Raw genomic sequence first — 15,990 nt, 5'->3', positions numbered from 1 at the left:
GATCAAAGCAGCAGCCTTCCAAACAGGAGGATGTTGTCCATTCACTTTGGAAATGCTTTCTGTAAACAGAGCAGCTCCTTGTTGGTCAATCAAGAGCTGTTCACAGGGCACTGTCCAAGTGTCTATAGAAACCAGCAGCACCTCACAGTTTGCGTCAGTCCTGGGGGTAAAGAGGCTCCCTGCTCATGAGTATCTCCTTCTTGCATTCCCCAGGTGGCATGATCCCCTAGAAACCATTTCCATGTTATTGTGGAACTCTTCTGGGCACTGCCACTCCCTGTAGCATGTTTCTCTGCTGTCAGCTCTTCAATCAAACCTGCACATGCTTCCCTCCATAGGTCCAAGGGGGCTCGGTGGGGCCTGACCACAATTTAATCACCTCTGTCCAATAGTTAATCTCATTATGGTTTGTGTGAAATTTCCAAACTCAGTTGTGTTTGCCTGTGGGCAAATTGCTTATGCTAGTTATTTTAGGAGTATAAACAGCAGTAAAATCTTATATGACTGTCTAGAAGTGGAAAGAAGTGATGGTGGACATAGACATGGCAGGAGAAAATGTGACTGCCTGGGGACCATTTTTGCAGGGATATGAGGAGTGAATCTGTGGACAAAGGCTGGTAATTGGCAAAGCCATGTCACACCCCTTAGGATTAGCAGTTACTGAAGGATATCAACAGTCACCTACCTGATAAAGCCATGCACCAGCTGACGGCTTCTCCAGTGCTGGGGCAGCTGTGCCGGTGGCAGGGACTGCCGCACGGTGAGGTCCTCACCTCCCAGAGTGATGAGGGGGTCTCACTCGCCATCTTCTCCCAGTCCCTGCAGCTGGGGAGCTCACTCTGGCAGCTGAAGTTCTGACTTTTTACGCAATGATCAAGTGTTTTGATCCAGAAGTGATTTAAACTCCTAAATTCCTAAATAAAACTAGGCCCAGTAATCCCAGAAAAAGGCTAATAGCTCCTTCTTCTCTCACTTAACTAATAAGAAATGTATCATTTTACAAAATAAGTTTTGAATTTTGTTTGAATTTTTGTTTTGTTTATCAGGTGCTACCCTAGTTCCTTTATTCTTCATGTTATAATTATATGCTGTAGAATGCATGTCATCAATTGTATTTTTCTTCTCATATTCTGACACTGATGATAATCTCAATGTTTGGAAAAAAAACTATTAAATAAAATGCTTCTGTTTTTGTCATCCTCAAAGGATAAACTGCTTTACATATATTGTGGAGATGCTGCATTAGGATATGCATATATTTCTGACCCATCCCACTTCTTAGCTTTATCTCCTAACTACTCCCTTAACCTCAAACTGCGCTAGCACAGAGTATGTTTACTCATTTTTTCTGCAATGTCACAAGTATTCTCCCATCTGTAACTATCCTTCCCTTTCTCTAGGGTGCCCCCACCTTTGCTCACATGGATCTACTCATTCTTCAAAGTCCCTCTTCCCCTTGGGGCTTTCCTGATGGCCCCGACTTCCTTTGACATGCAGGTCCACACTATGTTGTTGTTGTTGTTGTTGTTGTTTAATAGATATTGGGTCTCATGTTACCCAGGCTGGTCTTGAACTACTGGGCTCAAGTGATCCTCCTGCCTTGGCCTCCCAAAGTGCTGAGATTACAGGAGTGAGCCACTGTGCCCGGCCCACATACCACACTTTTAATACCAACCACATGTTGTCTGGGATTACTCACTCTCTTATATATCAAGTTGAAACATGAAATTGTCAACATAAAACTATTTTTGGCCTACAAGGACAGCAGTTATATACGGTTCAATTTATGTGTCTTCTTATCCCAAATACAATTCTTTGCATTCTTGTTTTCTCTTATAGCCTCTTCCATTGTGTAGGTGTTTGCTATTAAAAAGAGAGAGAGCTTGACTACTCTTAAATTGGCAAAATAGTAGATAAACTTCCATTTTAATCTGAAGAGGATCCTAGTCCATTAATACATTCACTTAGGATGATTTGACATGTTTGTGAGTCTCTGCAAAAACATCCTACTACAGCCTAAGATTTAAAAATAAAAACTTCCAGTACTAAGAGTTACGGCTATAGGCATATGTTTATAAATATTATAGAATTTTTAATACATTCTGTATTTCAAAAAGATTATTCATGGAATTTTAATCAACAAATTTTATATTCACTAGAATTATTTTGTATTTATTATATAATTAGGTGTACACCCCAGTTAGAACATTAGAATATTGCACTTTTTCTAATTACACTATACAGATTCCTCTGATCATCTCCTTTATTGTGGTCTTAATTCTATACATAATTACATTAATTACCATGAGAGAAATGAAGCTAGATAAGGAAAAACCTTGTGAGAAAGTATACATAGTTTTAAAGCTAAGAGACTTATAAGGTATCTGATATCAGGTGCAGGGCCCTACTGCTTTCCAAATTAAAACATTCCAAATAGCATGTTGATTATCGAACTGCTTTCAGTACTCTAAGGACAGAATACAATCATAACAATGGTCAAGCAGAGAACGGGGCAGCCTTTTACTTTGACTACATCCATATTGGTAGGCTCAGACTGCTGTGAGGAAACAAATCAGTATCTCATCACCTCCTTGCTCTAATTCTGTGTGGATAGATCAGAGAAACCCAGGTTTCTTTTTCAGTGATTCCACTTCTTAGAGACATATTTTCCTCCATTGAAGAGTCACATCTTTAGAAATTGACCCAAAATACATTTATGATATTTTATGAGACTTTCATTTATGTAAATCCAGAACACCTAAAGGACTTCATGAAGCCACATAAACATGTATTTTAGAGAAAAAATAGAATGAGCTTCATATGAGTTGATTTGAATTTGCCACTTGTCATTTATGAGACATTAAAAACAAACTCTATACGGTCATGACGAAGTGCAAAAATAAAATAAAAACTAACTCTATAACATGGTTCCTTTTTTTCTAATCTTGAGATTTCCATAGAGTGCTGTGGTATAATATCTTGATGAATACAGTCTATCTTAATGCCAAAACAATCGGAAGAGGTCAAATTTCCTCCATTGATGGTAGGTAGCCCACCTGAATCCCCAAGTTCTTTCACTGTCTTAAGATAGCCTCCAAGGATTTTTAAAATATGAGAGTTTTCTTCAGAGGTCTTCTTCCTTTATGTTCCCAAAAACACAGTCATCTTTAGCTATCTTAATCTTGCTTTTTCTTGATAGAAAACTAGAATAGTCTTTCTGCTGTGAAGTAAACAGAGAGGTCAGAAATGTAAATGAAAGGAAATCATTTCCATAACAATAACAAAGTCACAGAGGTTAAAATAGTACTGAAAGGGCAACAGAAAGATTATATTTGTATAAGCAATGGTTATTTTAAACAGTTTTATTCTGTAGAAGCTTTATTTTAGGTGACTGTAAAAACACTCGTTAGGGCTGAGAAGAGCGCCGCCTACTGGTTTGATGTGTCCTGAGCATCTTTTGGGGCCCTGTGATGTCACCCAGGTAACATTTAACTCTACCTGTCTTGCCTCTTTCCCCCTTAAAGCCATGCAACTTTCCATTTTTAACTTTGCCCAAAATCTTTAGTGCACATTCCACACAAACACAAACTTTAAAAAAGAGGTTGGGCGGCCGAGCACAGTGGTTCACGCCTGTAATCCCAGCACTTTGGGAGGCCAAGGCAGGCGGCAGGCGGATCATGAGGTCAGGAGATCAAGACCATCTTGGCCAACATGGTGAAACCCCGTCTCTACTAAAATACAAAAAAATTAGCTAGGCGTGGTGGCTGGCACCTGTGGTCCCAGCTACTCAGAAGGCTGAGGCAGGGGAATTGCTTGAACCCTGGAGGCAGAGGTTTCAGTGAGCCGAGATTGTGCCACTGCACTCCAGCCTGGTGACAGAGTGACACTCCGTCTCAAGAAAAAAAAAAAAAAGAGTCCTGGCACAGTGGCTCACTCCTGTAATCCCAGCACTTTGGGAGGCTGAGGCGGTGGATCACTTGAGGCCAGGAGTTCAAGGCTAGCCTGACCAACATGGTGAAACCCTGTCTCTACCAAAACTACAAAAACTAGCCGGACCTGGTGGTGTGCGCCTCTAATCCCACCTACTCAGGAGGCTGAGCTTGAACCTGGGAGGCAGAGGTTGCAGTGAGCCGAGATCACACCACCACACTCCAGCCTGGGCGAGAGAGTGAGACTCTGTCTCACTTAAAAATATATATATATATATATTACACTTAACACATTTTAGAGGTTAGGGTTACTGCAAATCTTTAATGAGTAATTTGCCTTCGGTACTTAAGAAATCTCAAAGACAGGGTTATGGAAAGCGGAAAGTGAAAAAAAGCTGCAGAGCCCCTCAATGGGCAGGTGGGCTACATTTTTTTTTTTTTTCTACGAGGGATTTGTTTTGATAGAGGGCCCTCACTCCCGAGTGGTTAAAGCAACAAACTAATTTTATTTGTTAAACAATGAATAAAGACTGCGTGGGTTCAAATACTGGCTCTGATGTTAACTGACTGTGTGACCTTGAGCAAGTGACTTAACCTTTCTGTGTTTCAGTTCTCTATGTGAATAACAACAGTGCTTTGGTTGTTTACTGGGATTAAAAGAGTTATACATAAAAAGTAGTTATAGCAGTTCATGGCTCGGGATAAGGTGTATATAAGGGTTTGCAAAATAAATTAAAACTCAATATAGTTGGACATTAGGTCTCTTTCTGACCTGCTGGTCCTAGTCACAGCATGAGGTAGTTGGCCTGCATTAGAGTTACCACTCATCTGAGAGGACAGCTGAACTGATCACAGTTGTGCTGAGTGTTATCTGTTGTTCTAGGACAGTGGCTCTCAAACTTGAACATGCATCAGGTTTGTCTGGTGGGCGTGTTAAAGAGATTGCTGCGGTCTTCCCCCAGAGCTGCTGATCCAGTAGGTTTGGGGCCTGAGAATTTGAATTTCTAATAAGAACCACGTGATACAGATGCTGTTGGTCCAGGGACCACACACTGAGAACTGGTGTTCTAGGATAATGGTTCCAAGTCTGGTTGTATAATAGGACCACTTGGGGAGCTTTTAAAAATTCCATTGCCCAGGCCCCTCAGACCAATTAATTCCCAATTTCTGAGGGTGGGACTCAAGTATTGGTTTTTAGAGGTCCCCAGGTGATTCCAATGTACAGCCAAAGTTGAGAACCACAGCTCCATGCTGTCGGCATGCTGCTAAAATGGGTGCATTAAAATGATGAAGTGATTACCATCTGCATCTTACAGATAAAGAAATGGAAGTGCGGTGCAGTTAGGTTTTGGATCTGCCTAACGACACATAGCCAGTAAGCAGTAGAGTTCCTATCTCCTCTCTCTATCCAACCAGCCAGAAATGCTGTGATTATGAAGGAAAATGCTTTGCATTTATGCTAGTTTATTTTTCCCTGACTATATTCATTTAAGAAAGGACTTTATATACTTACATATTTATAAATACTGTACATATACACTAAGGATGCTTACATACACACCAGTCTCTGTGAAGGTGCTGGAGCAATAAGAAATCCCATTCAAATGCTACTTAGAAGTCACTTTTCTTTCATTCATCTACACTAGGATTTGGACTTAGAAAGGAAGAGTTAGTAAGGGCACAGTTAGTTAAGGGCACAGTTCCAGGGTCAGACTGCCTGCTTCCTTCCATCATTGACGGCTGTGCAACCTTGGCAAGTCACATAACCTCTCTGCGCCCTAATTTCCTCAACTTATTTACAGGGCTGTGAGGAATGTGTTAATTCACATAAAAGTGCTTAGAATACTGCCTGGCAATAATGAGTGCTCAAAAATGCCATTGATTGTGATTTTTTTCTTTTATTATCTGCACAGCAGACCTAAATGCTCAAAAAAGTATTTTATAAACTTAAAAGTTACTTTATACAGAGTATACTGCAGAAAACCTATGAGACCAAAATATACTAGATATGTAACATATACAAACTAGAAAGAGAGTTGCCTCCAAAAAAATGCATGGGGTGTACAAAAAAAAATCACCAAGGAAATTTTGTGTTTCTCTTGGAAACTTTCTATGTAAAAATTCTTGGTAGTGCTATGGGGTGCTACAATAAAAATACTATATTTTTGTGATGGCCTTCCAATTGGCCCAATCTACATAGAGGAGCTTCTGAGAAACAGAATTCTGACTTAATATTGAAAGTGGGATGACTTTGGTTAAAGAGGAAGAAAGATCAGATTTATCAAAATTATAATATATCAATTACATAATTTTACTCACAGACCTGGCTTTGTTGAATGTGGTATTTTTTACTTTTGCTTTGTTCCGGAACTTCAATCTGCTAAATAGATTAGTGAAATGTCAGTCAGCTCCGCCCAGAGAAGCAAGCACACAAACAATCTATTTAACTAGCACACTTTCCCTTCCACGATAATCCTCTTAACATTCCCAAAGGCTGCCAGTCAACAGGTACACCTGCTTGTCATCTGTGCATTCCTCTTTCGTTTGTCAAGGTCTAAATGTTATAGAAATAAGAGTCCCAAAAAGTTTAGTAAAACTTAATGTTTCACATTAGTGGTTGCCTATGGATTTTGTGATTGAAGAAAGCTTTTAAAAGAACATCACACGAAATGAAATGTCCTTCTAAATCCTGAAATAATTCTTGGGGTTGCAATCCATATGCTGACTCAAAGCCCAGCAGGGCTTTGGTTAATCAAAAGGCACCATTAATCAAACGAAGAATCAAAGCGAAGTTCAAGACACTTGAATATACCTCATGTACATAAGGTAAACTCAATATACCAGCAGGAAACAGATGGTGCAATCTTGGGGTAATTGAGGAGTATGTTAGGAAGGAACCGTTTAACTATTTAATGGAGGTGTGGGCAGGATTACATTGAATCCATGAAGGGATATTGGGGCCCCCAGGGGCTAGCAATGAGGGGGATTTCCAGAAGATTCTTACCACCTCTAGGCCTGAAGGGGCGAGGGAGCAGCTGTGGCTGGAACCAGAGAGTAGCTGTAGCCATAAAGAGGAGAGATTGCCTGACGGGAGCTGTAGCCCTCAGTAGAGGGACATTCCAACCACAGAGACCCAGCAGGTTCCAACGTGGAGAAATAAACACCCACTGTCACTTTTCTCCCAGCCTCCAATCTCCTGCTGGGTTTCCCAATGAGTTATCCAGGGATGTCCAATCTTTTGGCTTTCCTGGACCACACTGGAAGAAGAGAATTGTCTTGGTCCCCACGTAACATAGCTAATGAGCTTTTTAAAAATCACAAAAAAACCTCAGTGTTTTAAGAAAGTTTATGAATTTGCATTAGGTCACATTCAGACCTGTCCTGGGCTGCATGCAGCCCACAGGCTGTGAGTTGGACAAGCTTGAGTTATCCCACTGAGGGTAAGGTTGCAGTACACAGTCTCTCAGGGCACAGAGCAGAGTGGGAGTGAATCTGGAAAGGCAGAGTGCCTGGCACACCTAGTAAACACCACCTAGCCAGGTTTTTTGGGGAAAGAGTACTTAGATTCTTCTTAATGGGAAAGAAGAGAACTGCTATTAAACAACTGTGCATTAGGTATGTAACTCAAACAGGGCACAGTATTTATTCACTCTACAATTGTCAACATCTCTGTACTAATTGCCTTTCTCCTCCAACATAGTAGTTCTTTGACCCTGGATTCTCAGGTTTAGCCATCATATGGTACACACAGGCATTCATAAATGACAGAATGAAAGAGTGAATTAATTGTTTATTATTGCTTACTTCTCATGAGAATGTAGACTGAGACATTTCAAAATAAGTAGGCTAAATAACATGACACTGCAAAAAAGCATTCTTTTAACTATGGTTAACTTTGTTGTAAAATCAATTGCTTTAAGGAGGTATGCATAAGACTTCCTTTAGGTTAGTATTCTTAATGGAAATGTTCACATATTCAAGCCTATTTCAATTATTTTATTTTATTTTGAGACAGAGTCTTGCCATGTTGCCCATGCTAGAATACAGTGGCACAATCTTGGCTCACTGCAACCTCCACCTCCTGGATTCAAACGATTCTCTTGCCTCAGCTTCCCAAGTAGCTGGGACTACAGGTACGCACCACCATGCCCATCTAACTTTTGTATTTTTGGTAGAGATGGGGTTTCACCATGTTGGCCAGGCTGGTCTCAAACTCCTGACCTCAAGTTATCCACCTGCCTCAGCCTCCCAAAGTGCTGGGATTACAGGTGCGAGTCACTGTGCCCAGCCTCAATATTTTTTTAAAAACTAGTTATTAAGTCTTGGTAAATGAGAAATTAACACTCTGATGTTTTATGTGTTTTGCTACTATTATTATTATTTTACAATGTTACCTTAGAGTTTGTAAAGAGTCTTGCAGCCATGAAATACAGAACTTGGAGGAAAATTCTCAGAATTTTCTCTCTTCTAGTTTCCTTCCCCTCCTGACCCCTATGTCAAAGTAAATAAAATAGAACCACTACAAATGTTAAGCAATTCCTGATATAATCAGCTTCCTTGACTTGTTGCAGTAAGACCTTCAATACTTTATATACTAGGGGGAACTAAAGCTGGGGAAACAAGCAAATCTTTTCTCATAATGCAGTATTCCCACACTTTCTTTTTAACCAATAGAATAGTTTCTGTTAATAACACAATCACTCATTTCTGCACAGTAATTTCCCCCTGATTCTCTAAAACTGTGTCCTCCTGCTATGCTCATACCATTATCCTGACTGCCATGCACAGTTTTTCCATTTTCTATATTGGACTAGCTCTTCAAAAGGCTAACATTCCTCAGATATCAGAGGCCACTGCCCTTGGTGTTTCGCCTCCTCACCATATAATAGAAACATTTTTTAAATTGCCAGTTGCCTTTTAAATAGTTTCACCTTGCCTAAAAGAAAAGAAGAATGGAGGGAAAAATACATCTGGTGATGGTAGTTGAGGATGGAGTGAGAGGTGAAAGGTAATCAGAAATCAGAAAGCTGTCTTGTTCTTTGCCATTTTTGAGGGAAACTAATTTTGAGATCAGATCTACTTTTAAGAAAATCAAAGGGAAAAATATACAAACTAGGTATATATTATTAGAAGTACAAATTGTTTCTTGCCAGGCATGGTAGCTCATACCTGTAATCCCAGCACTTCAGGAGGCCAAGACAGGCTGAGCTCAAGCTCAGGAGTTTGACACTAGCTTGGGCAACATAGTGAGACCCCTGTCTCTACCAAAAATACAAAATTAGCCAGGCATGGTGGTGTGTGACTATAGTACCAGCTACTTAGGAGACTGAGGTGGGGAGGATGGCTTTAACTTGGGAGGCGGAGGTTGCAGTGAGCTGAGATTGCACCCCTGCACTCGAGCCTGGAGACAGAGCCTGTCAGAAAAAAAAAAAAAAAAAGTCTTTTTAAGTCAGAAAATTATTCACCAGCATACTGCTGATGTGCATCTCATATATCCAGATTATGGTTCAATATGTAAAATAATAATAATGCACTTTCAGAAATTCCTTAGGAACACATCTATTGCATAAAATACATCAACTTTCATTTCTTGGTGTCTTTTGGAATTCTCTAAATGGCAGAGATTGTTGGTAGTTTACTCCATTATCCATTCTGCCCTTCTTCCTTAGTAATTACACCCAGTTTTATTTGAACAGACAACACACCCTGCTAAAAGTCTACATTTACCAGACTCCCTTGCAGCTAGGCGTCGGCCTGTGATATGACTATCTTCTGGCCAATGGTTGTAGGGGACATTCTGTGTGAGACTTCTGGAACTCCTCCTTGAAGAGAAGAAGTAAGCCCTGCTTCATATTTTCCTCATACTTGCTGCCTAGAATGTGGATGTAATGATGAGCGTTCTGGCAGCCATTTTGAGCATGAGGTGAAGGCCACACACAGAAGATGGCACAACAGAAAGGTTTGTGTTGATATTATGGAGCCACCATCCAGCCCTAGACTGCCTACCTCTGAACTTCTTTTAGATGAGAGAGAAACAAACTTTTATTGTGTCTAAGACACTTGTTTTGTCTTTTATTTTCTATTATATGCAGCAAAACCTAACTCTAACTAATATACTTTATTTTTAAATAAAGCACTCCTTTATAATTCTGCTCTAATTAAGAGCAGCAAATATTAAGGAAATTGATTCAAGCTTTTGTACAGGAGCATAGCTTTAAGAAGAATGTTACACTTTTTTTTTTCCTCTGGTTTATGGTTAATATTGCCTTTAAGGGCCAGGTACAGTGGCTCTTGTCTGTAATCTCAGCACTTTGGGAAGCCGAGGTGGGATGAGCTCAGGAGCTCGAGACCAGCCTGGGAAACATAGAGAGATCTTATCTCTACAAAAAAATAAATAAATAAAAATAAAAAATTAGCTGGGTGTGGTGGCATATGCCAGTGGTCCCAGCTACTTGGGAGGCCGAAGTAAGAGAATCACCTCAGTCTGGGAAGTTGAGGCTGCAGTGAGCCATGATTGCACCACTGCACTCCAGCCCGGGTGACAGAGCGTCCTGTCTTTAAAAAAATTGTATATATATGTGTGTGTATATATATATATAATTAATATATATGTGTGTGTGTGTATATATATTATTTATATACACACACACACACACACACATATATATATATACACACATATATAATTTAAGAACTTAATATATTTTTGTTGTGGCTGTATGTTTATATTATTCTTCAGTGCATTTTCTTGACCAAAATTTTAATAATGTCTTCATAAACAGAGCACAAGTTTTATCTTTGAAACATTACCTAAAGCTAACTAAGCTAAGTTAACAATACATTTCTTTTTTCCCTCATTTCTTCTTACTAGGATAAAACTAGCACTATTTAATCTGCTTCTGGGGACCATCTGCCTTATTTATGGGGCTCATTTGATTACAGTTCTCTTCCCTGCTTCAGATTCTTTAAGATGATCAAAATCTTGAACTCAGAACCTGCCCTGAAAAATACAGACTCTGTGTCCTAGTCCATACAAGCCTTCTACAAGTGCTATGTGTCAGTTTTGACTTGGTGTGTTTCCCTGGAAAACAAGGGAATGTCACCATGGTACATTTATATGGTTTCCTTGAGCCACAGAATGACTTCAGTCGACTGTACTTGTGAGGGCGCCCAGAACTCAGGAAGAGTTCAAACACCGAACTGTCTGTTCTCTCTACCTTCCAGGTTCCATTCTACCCAGAGCTTCGTAAATAAAATTCAAGATTAAAATGCAAACTATCCTTACAAAATCCTCTTGGAAACCCAATTTTCAAAATGAAAGGTCTGAACTTTTCATTCCAAGAGCCAAAATAAGTAAAAAAATAAAGAGTTTCCAGAAATAAAACGTGTTAAATATTTAGATAAAGCAATACAAGGGTACTGACTAATGTGCTGATTTTGCTAACCTCAGAGATAAATTAGGGATTTCAACTCATGTGCAAACTTAAGGAATATACTGTGGTTGTTTTTCTTGAAAACTTTAAATGGATTACTACTTTCTCCATTTTACTGAGTTAACTCTAGCTACTCATTGTACAAGTATTTCCTGAATCAAGTAGCTTACATTTTATTCATCCACATTTGAGAGCACTTCTCCCTTTTAATGAGGCTACTTCAGTTAATTACTTTTTTCTTTCTTCTTTTTTATACCTACAATAATCTCAGCCTAAGAGGGTCCATCCTGCCTGAGAGGTTGGATTTTATTATACTACTGTTTTAAAAAGAGTTTCCTTGATTCTTTTATTGCTTTCATTTACTACTCTCTAGTACATTTTGAATTGTTCGATCAACAAGAGGCAGTGAATTTATTTTCCTTGGAAAAGGTACGTTCAGTTCTAGAAGAAAGAGAAATAATTACAAAACACAACTATTTTCTTAGAAAAAAGCTGGAAAGTAAAGATCAATGTTAACTAAAGATGTTATCCACCCTCTTAGACTAAATTTAAATGAAAACATTAGAAAAGTTTGCCAGCCGGACGCGGTGACTCATGCCTGTAGTCCCAGCACTTTGGGAGGCTGAGATGGGTGAATCATGAGGTCAGGAGATCGAGACCATCCTGGCTAACAAGGTGAAGCCCCGTCTCTACTAAAAAAAAAAATACAAAAAATTAGCCAGGAGTGGTGGAGGGCGCCTGTAGTCCCAGCTACTCAGGAGGCTGAGGCAGGAGAATGGCGTGACCCCAGGAGGCAGAGCTTGCAGTGACCAGAGATTGTGCCACTGCACTCACTCCAGCCTGGGCGACAGAGACTCTGTCTCAAAAAAAAAAAAAAGAAAGAAAAAGAAAAAAAGAAAAATTTCCCAATATTTTCTATTATATTTTTAAAAATTAATGTAATATTCTACAAAAGAATTAAGTTTATGAATGTCAACCAGGCATTGGTATTTCTTTCTTTCTTTCTTTTTTATTTTTTTAAGATGGAGTCTCACTCTGTCGCCCAGGCTGGAATGTAATGGTGTCACCTTGGCTCACTGCAACCTCTGTCTTCTGGGATCAAGCAATTCTCCTGCCTCAGCCTCCCCAGTAGCTGGGACTACAGGTGCACACCACCAAGCCCAACTAATTTTGTATATTTAGTGGAGACGGGGGTTCACCATGTTGGCCAGGCTGGTCTCGAACTCCTGACCTCAAGTGATCCCCCCACTTTGGCCTCCTGAAGTGCTGGGATTACAGGCATGAGCCACTATGCCTGGCCCCAGGCATTGGTATTTCTAATCATTTAAAAAAAAAATTGTACTGTCTTGTTTGGGACATACTTGTATCATGATGATGACTAGGCAATTAAAACAGTTTAAAATCTAATTTTTTCACAGCCTTCTCACCAATCTTTTTGATGAGTTACTAGGCCTTTAATAAATAAATGTACACTAGAACAATAAAGTTTAATTTTATATTGAGGGAAAAAAAATAGCCTTGAGAGTTTATTTTACTCCTCCCAACTGTTAAAGGCATTTTCATTTGGCACAATGGAATTATCAAGAAGCTATGGATTCTTTCTAGAGACAAACTTATAATAAGATCATCCCCATTGTGTTAAAGACCCCCTCAAGACCCTGACTTGAAGATGTAGCTTCTATAATAAATCTGAAAGCCTCCATGTCAGAGAAGGCTGAAATAAAACAATACAAAGTTGAGGGTTAGAATTCTCAGTAACCCAAAGATGACTTCTCATTGGAAAAATGACTTTAATTCTAAAGACAGGCTTCCTTCTGCCCTGCCATCCTGAGCACTGAGCTACCAGTGGGAAGAGGAGCTCACTTCTGTGGTTTGGAGTCCTCCCTTTAGGACCAGACCTGCTGGCCCGGAGAGCTCATAAGTGTAGACTGGTCTCCAACTGTTGGCTGATGATGGGAACGTAAAGTGAAAAATATACACAGATGAGAGCACTCACCATTTCTGGATTCTTAGCAGCTAGCTTTACCATCTTTTCTGAGATCATCTTTTTCAAGCAGCTACTCAGCAAAAAAGCCTAAGAAATGCAGGAATAAAGAACTCTTGTAACTGAAGAAATCTTCACTCTCTTTCTTCCCTCCTCACACCACAAGGCAGATTTTGAGCTCTGCCCTCCAATAACACACATTCAAGAATTTAGATTTCTTCGTTAACTTCCAGAAGTTTTAAGATCCAGTTAGGAAGTAACTATAAATTTTCTCAATTATGTGGATATATTTACAGCAAATTTTTTAAAGAAATGAAAAATGTCCAAGATCTCACTATTAATATTTTTCCTCTTAAAACTCACCCCCTTGCATCCCATGTTTTCTATTATTTTGTAAGCAGGTCATGTTTTTTGAGCAACAAACAATAAAAATGAATTATTATTATAATGAGATGAACTGATGATGGTCAATCCTATATTTAATTCTAGACATTGTATACATAATTATTGAGAGACCTCTACTGAGCATAAATAGTAACTGGTTTGTTTGAAAGAACATATTAGCAACTTATTGCTTTTACTAAACTGAAAAAAAAGGTTAGCTGTTATTCTTCACTTCATTTTCTTCTTTTTCTTTTTCTTTCTTTTTTTTTTTTTTTTTTCTGAGACAGAGTCTTGCTCTGTCACCCAGGCTGGAGTGCTGTGGCTGCGATCTCGGCTCACTGCAGCCCCCGACTCCTGGGTTCAAGCGATTCTCCCACCTCAGCCCGCCACCATGCCCAGCTAATTTTTTTGTATTTTTAGTAGAGACAGGGTTTCACCATGTTGGCCAGACTGGTCTCGAACTCCTGACCTCAAGTGATCCACCCGCCTCGGCCTCCCAAAGTGCTGGGATTACAGGGGTGAGCCACTGTGTCCGGCCTACTTTCTTATTTTTCTAGTATCTTTAATCACTCATGTTCTAGACTGATGGTCACCTCCACTATCCTTCATGGCTTAATCATCATTGGTGCCAAGACACTCACAGTTGTACATCTTGCTACACAAAAGCTGGGCTTCCTTATTCCAGGCTTTGCACTACTGTGAGCAAAACTGAAGGTTCCCTATGATTTTCCCATTTGCTCCTTTCCCACTAATCCTTTTTCTCTCTTGTCCTGCTCTTGATTCTTGGCTTGCTGTTTTCTCCGTTGGCCCTACTAAGGTTTGGGAAAACTGTCAATGAATGTTGAGGCTATAAGACCTTAGCACAGTGTTGTGTTCAGGGATGGTCACTGTGTTGGAGGGGAGGATGGAAAGGAGAAGGGAGGAGACAGTGAGAGAAAGTACAGTCTGGGGTGGTAGCCAAGTAGAAAGTTCTTGGAGGGGACAACACGGAAAGCAGAATTAGAGGGAAAATGGGCTACATACAGCTCTCAGTGTCTTGCAAGGGTGTAGAGCATGATAGGAATTAATTTTATTTAAAAGGGGAAAAGAGGGAAGAAGAAGAAAGGACTGACATCAATTTTTAAAAGAATTAACAGATGTGGCATTTGTGCAAACATTTTGACTTCCTAGTTTTGCTAATAACTAGCCCTGTTTATATGTTCATATATGTAACCTATGCAAAACCAGATAATAAAATAAACAACAAAATCCTGAGCAAATGCACCTAGGTAGGATGTTTAATAGTGTCAGACCAATTCCATATTGCTATACAATGTACACAAGTACGTAGGCCAGGACTCTGCTATAAACCGTCAGGTTTGTTAAATATGAAAAGATTGAAAATGAATAAAAAATTTTAAAAAGACAAAGTAATAGGATTGAGTTGTTGTGGTTTTTGTGTTTTTTGTTTTTTTTTGTTTTTTTTTTTTTTGAGACTCAGTCTTGCTCTGTCACCCAGGCTGGACAGGCTGGAGCACAGTGGTGTAATCTTGGCTCACTGCAACCTTCGCCTCCCAGGTTCATGGGATTCTCCTGCCTTAACCTCCCGAGTAGCTGGGATTACAGGTGCCTGCCACCATGCCCGGATAATTTTTGTTCTTTTAGTAGAGATGGTGTTTCACCATATTGACCAGGCTGGTCTCGAGCTCCTGACTTCAAGCAACCTGCCTGCCTTGGCCTCCCCAAGTGCTGGGATTACAGGATGAACCACCGCTTCTGGCCAAGGATTCAGATTTCATTTAAAAGGTCTCAAAAAGATTTGGGCCCAAGCCCTCATTTGTATTTGCAAAGCACACAAGTCACATTTCCAATTTTGCAAAACTAGCCCTTGAGTATGTACAACTATTATATATCCATAAAAATTATAACTTCTTAAAAAGTAGCCCTTGGATGTACATCAATAAAACTCACACTCCAGGGGAAATAAGACCTTACTAGGAATCCTTTGAAAGAATGTTTATTGCACCTCTTTATGGTGGTTTAAACTCATTTGCTACTGACTAGATTTAAAAATCATAGTAAAATTTAACCACACTTAGCATTCTGAGGTTGGGAGGTAGTTTTACTACCCAAATCTCTCTGTGTCTCTCCAAGTGACTGACAATCTTGCCTCAGCAAACCAGTCTACCATTTCCCTAAAGATGTTTCATATTTAAGGTGAACCTAAGGACCCACTGCTTTAACCTAGAATTTCGGTTTAGTACTTCATGTTTTCAGAGGA

General features: G+C 39.6%; 1 protein-coding gene across 1 annotated transcript in view; it reads right to left on the bottom strand.

Annotated features, from left to right (window-relative positions):
* Positions 1-2,144: 2,144 nt before the first annotated feature.
* Positions 2,145-15,990, bottom strand: part of SNX31 (sorting nexin 31) — a gene marked incomplete at its 5' end in the record, with an annotated part of 40,254 nt that continues 26,408 nt past the window's right edge. The window contains 3 exons of the mRNA XM_011966735.1: positions 2,145-3,220; positions 6,253-6,309; positions 13,359-13,436. Of these exons, the coding sequence (XP_011822125.1) occupies positions 3,125-3,220; positions 6,253-6,309; positions 13,359-13,436 (231 nt within the window). The remainder of the gene's footprint in view (positions 3,221-6,252; positions 6,310-13,358; positions 13,437-15,990) is intronic.

Source organism: Mandrillus leucophaeus, unplaced genomic scaffold (assembly GCF_000951045.1).
Source record: "Mandrillus leucophaeus isolate KB7577 unplaced genomic scaffold, Mleu.le_1.0 Scaffold770, whole genome shotgun sequence".
NCBI classification, from domain to species: Eukaryota; Metazoa; Chordata; class Mammalia; order Primates; family Cercopithecidae; genus Mandrillus; species Mandrillus leucophaeus.
Note: the sequence above shows the minus strand (reverse complement) of the source record. Positions and strands in the feature narration are given on the sequence as shown.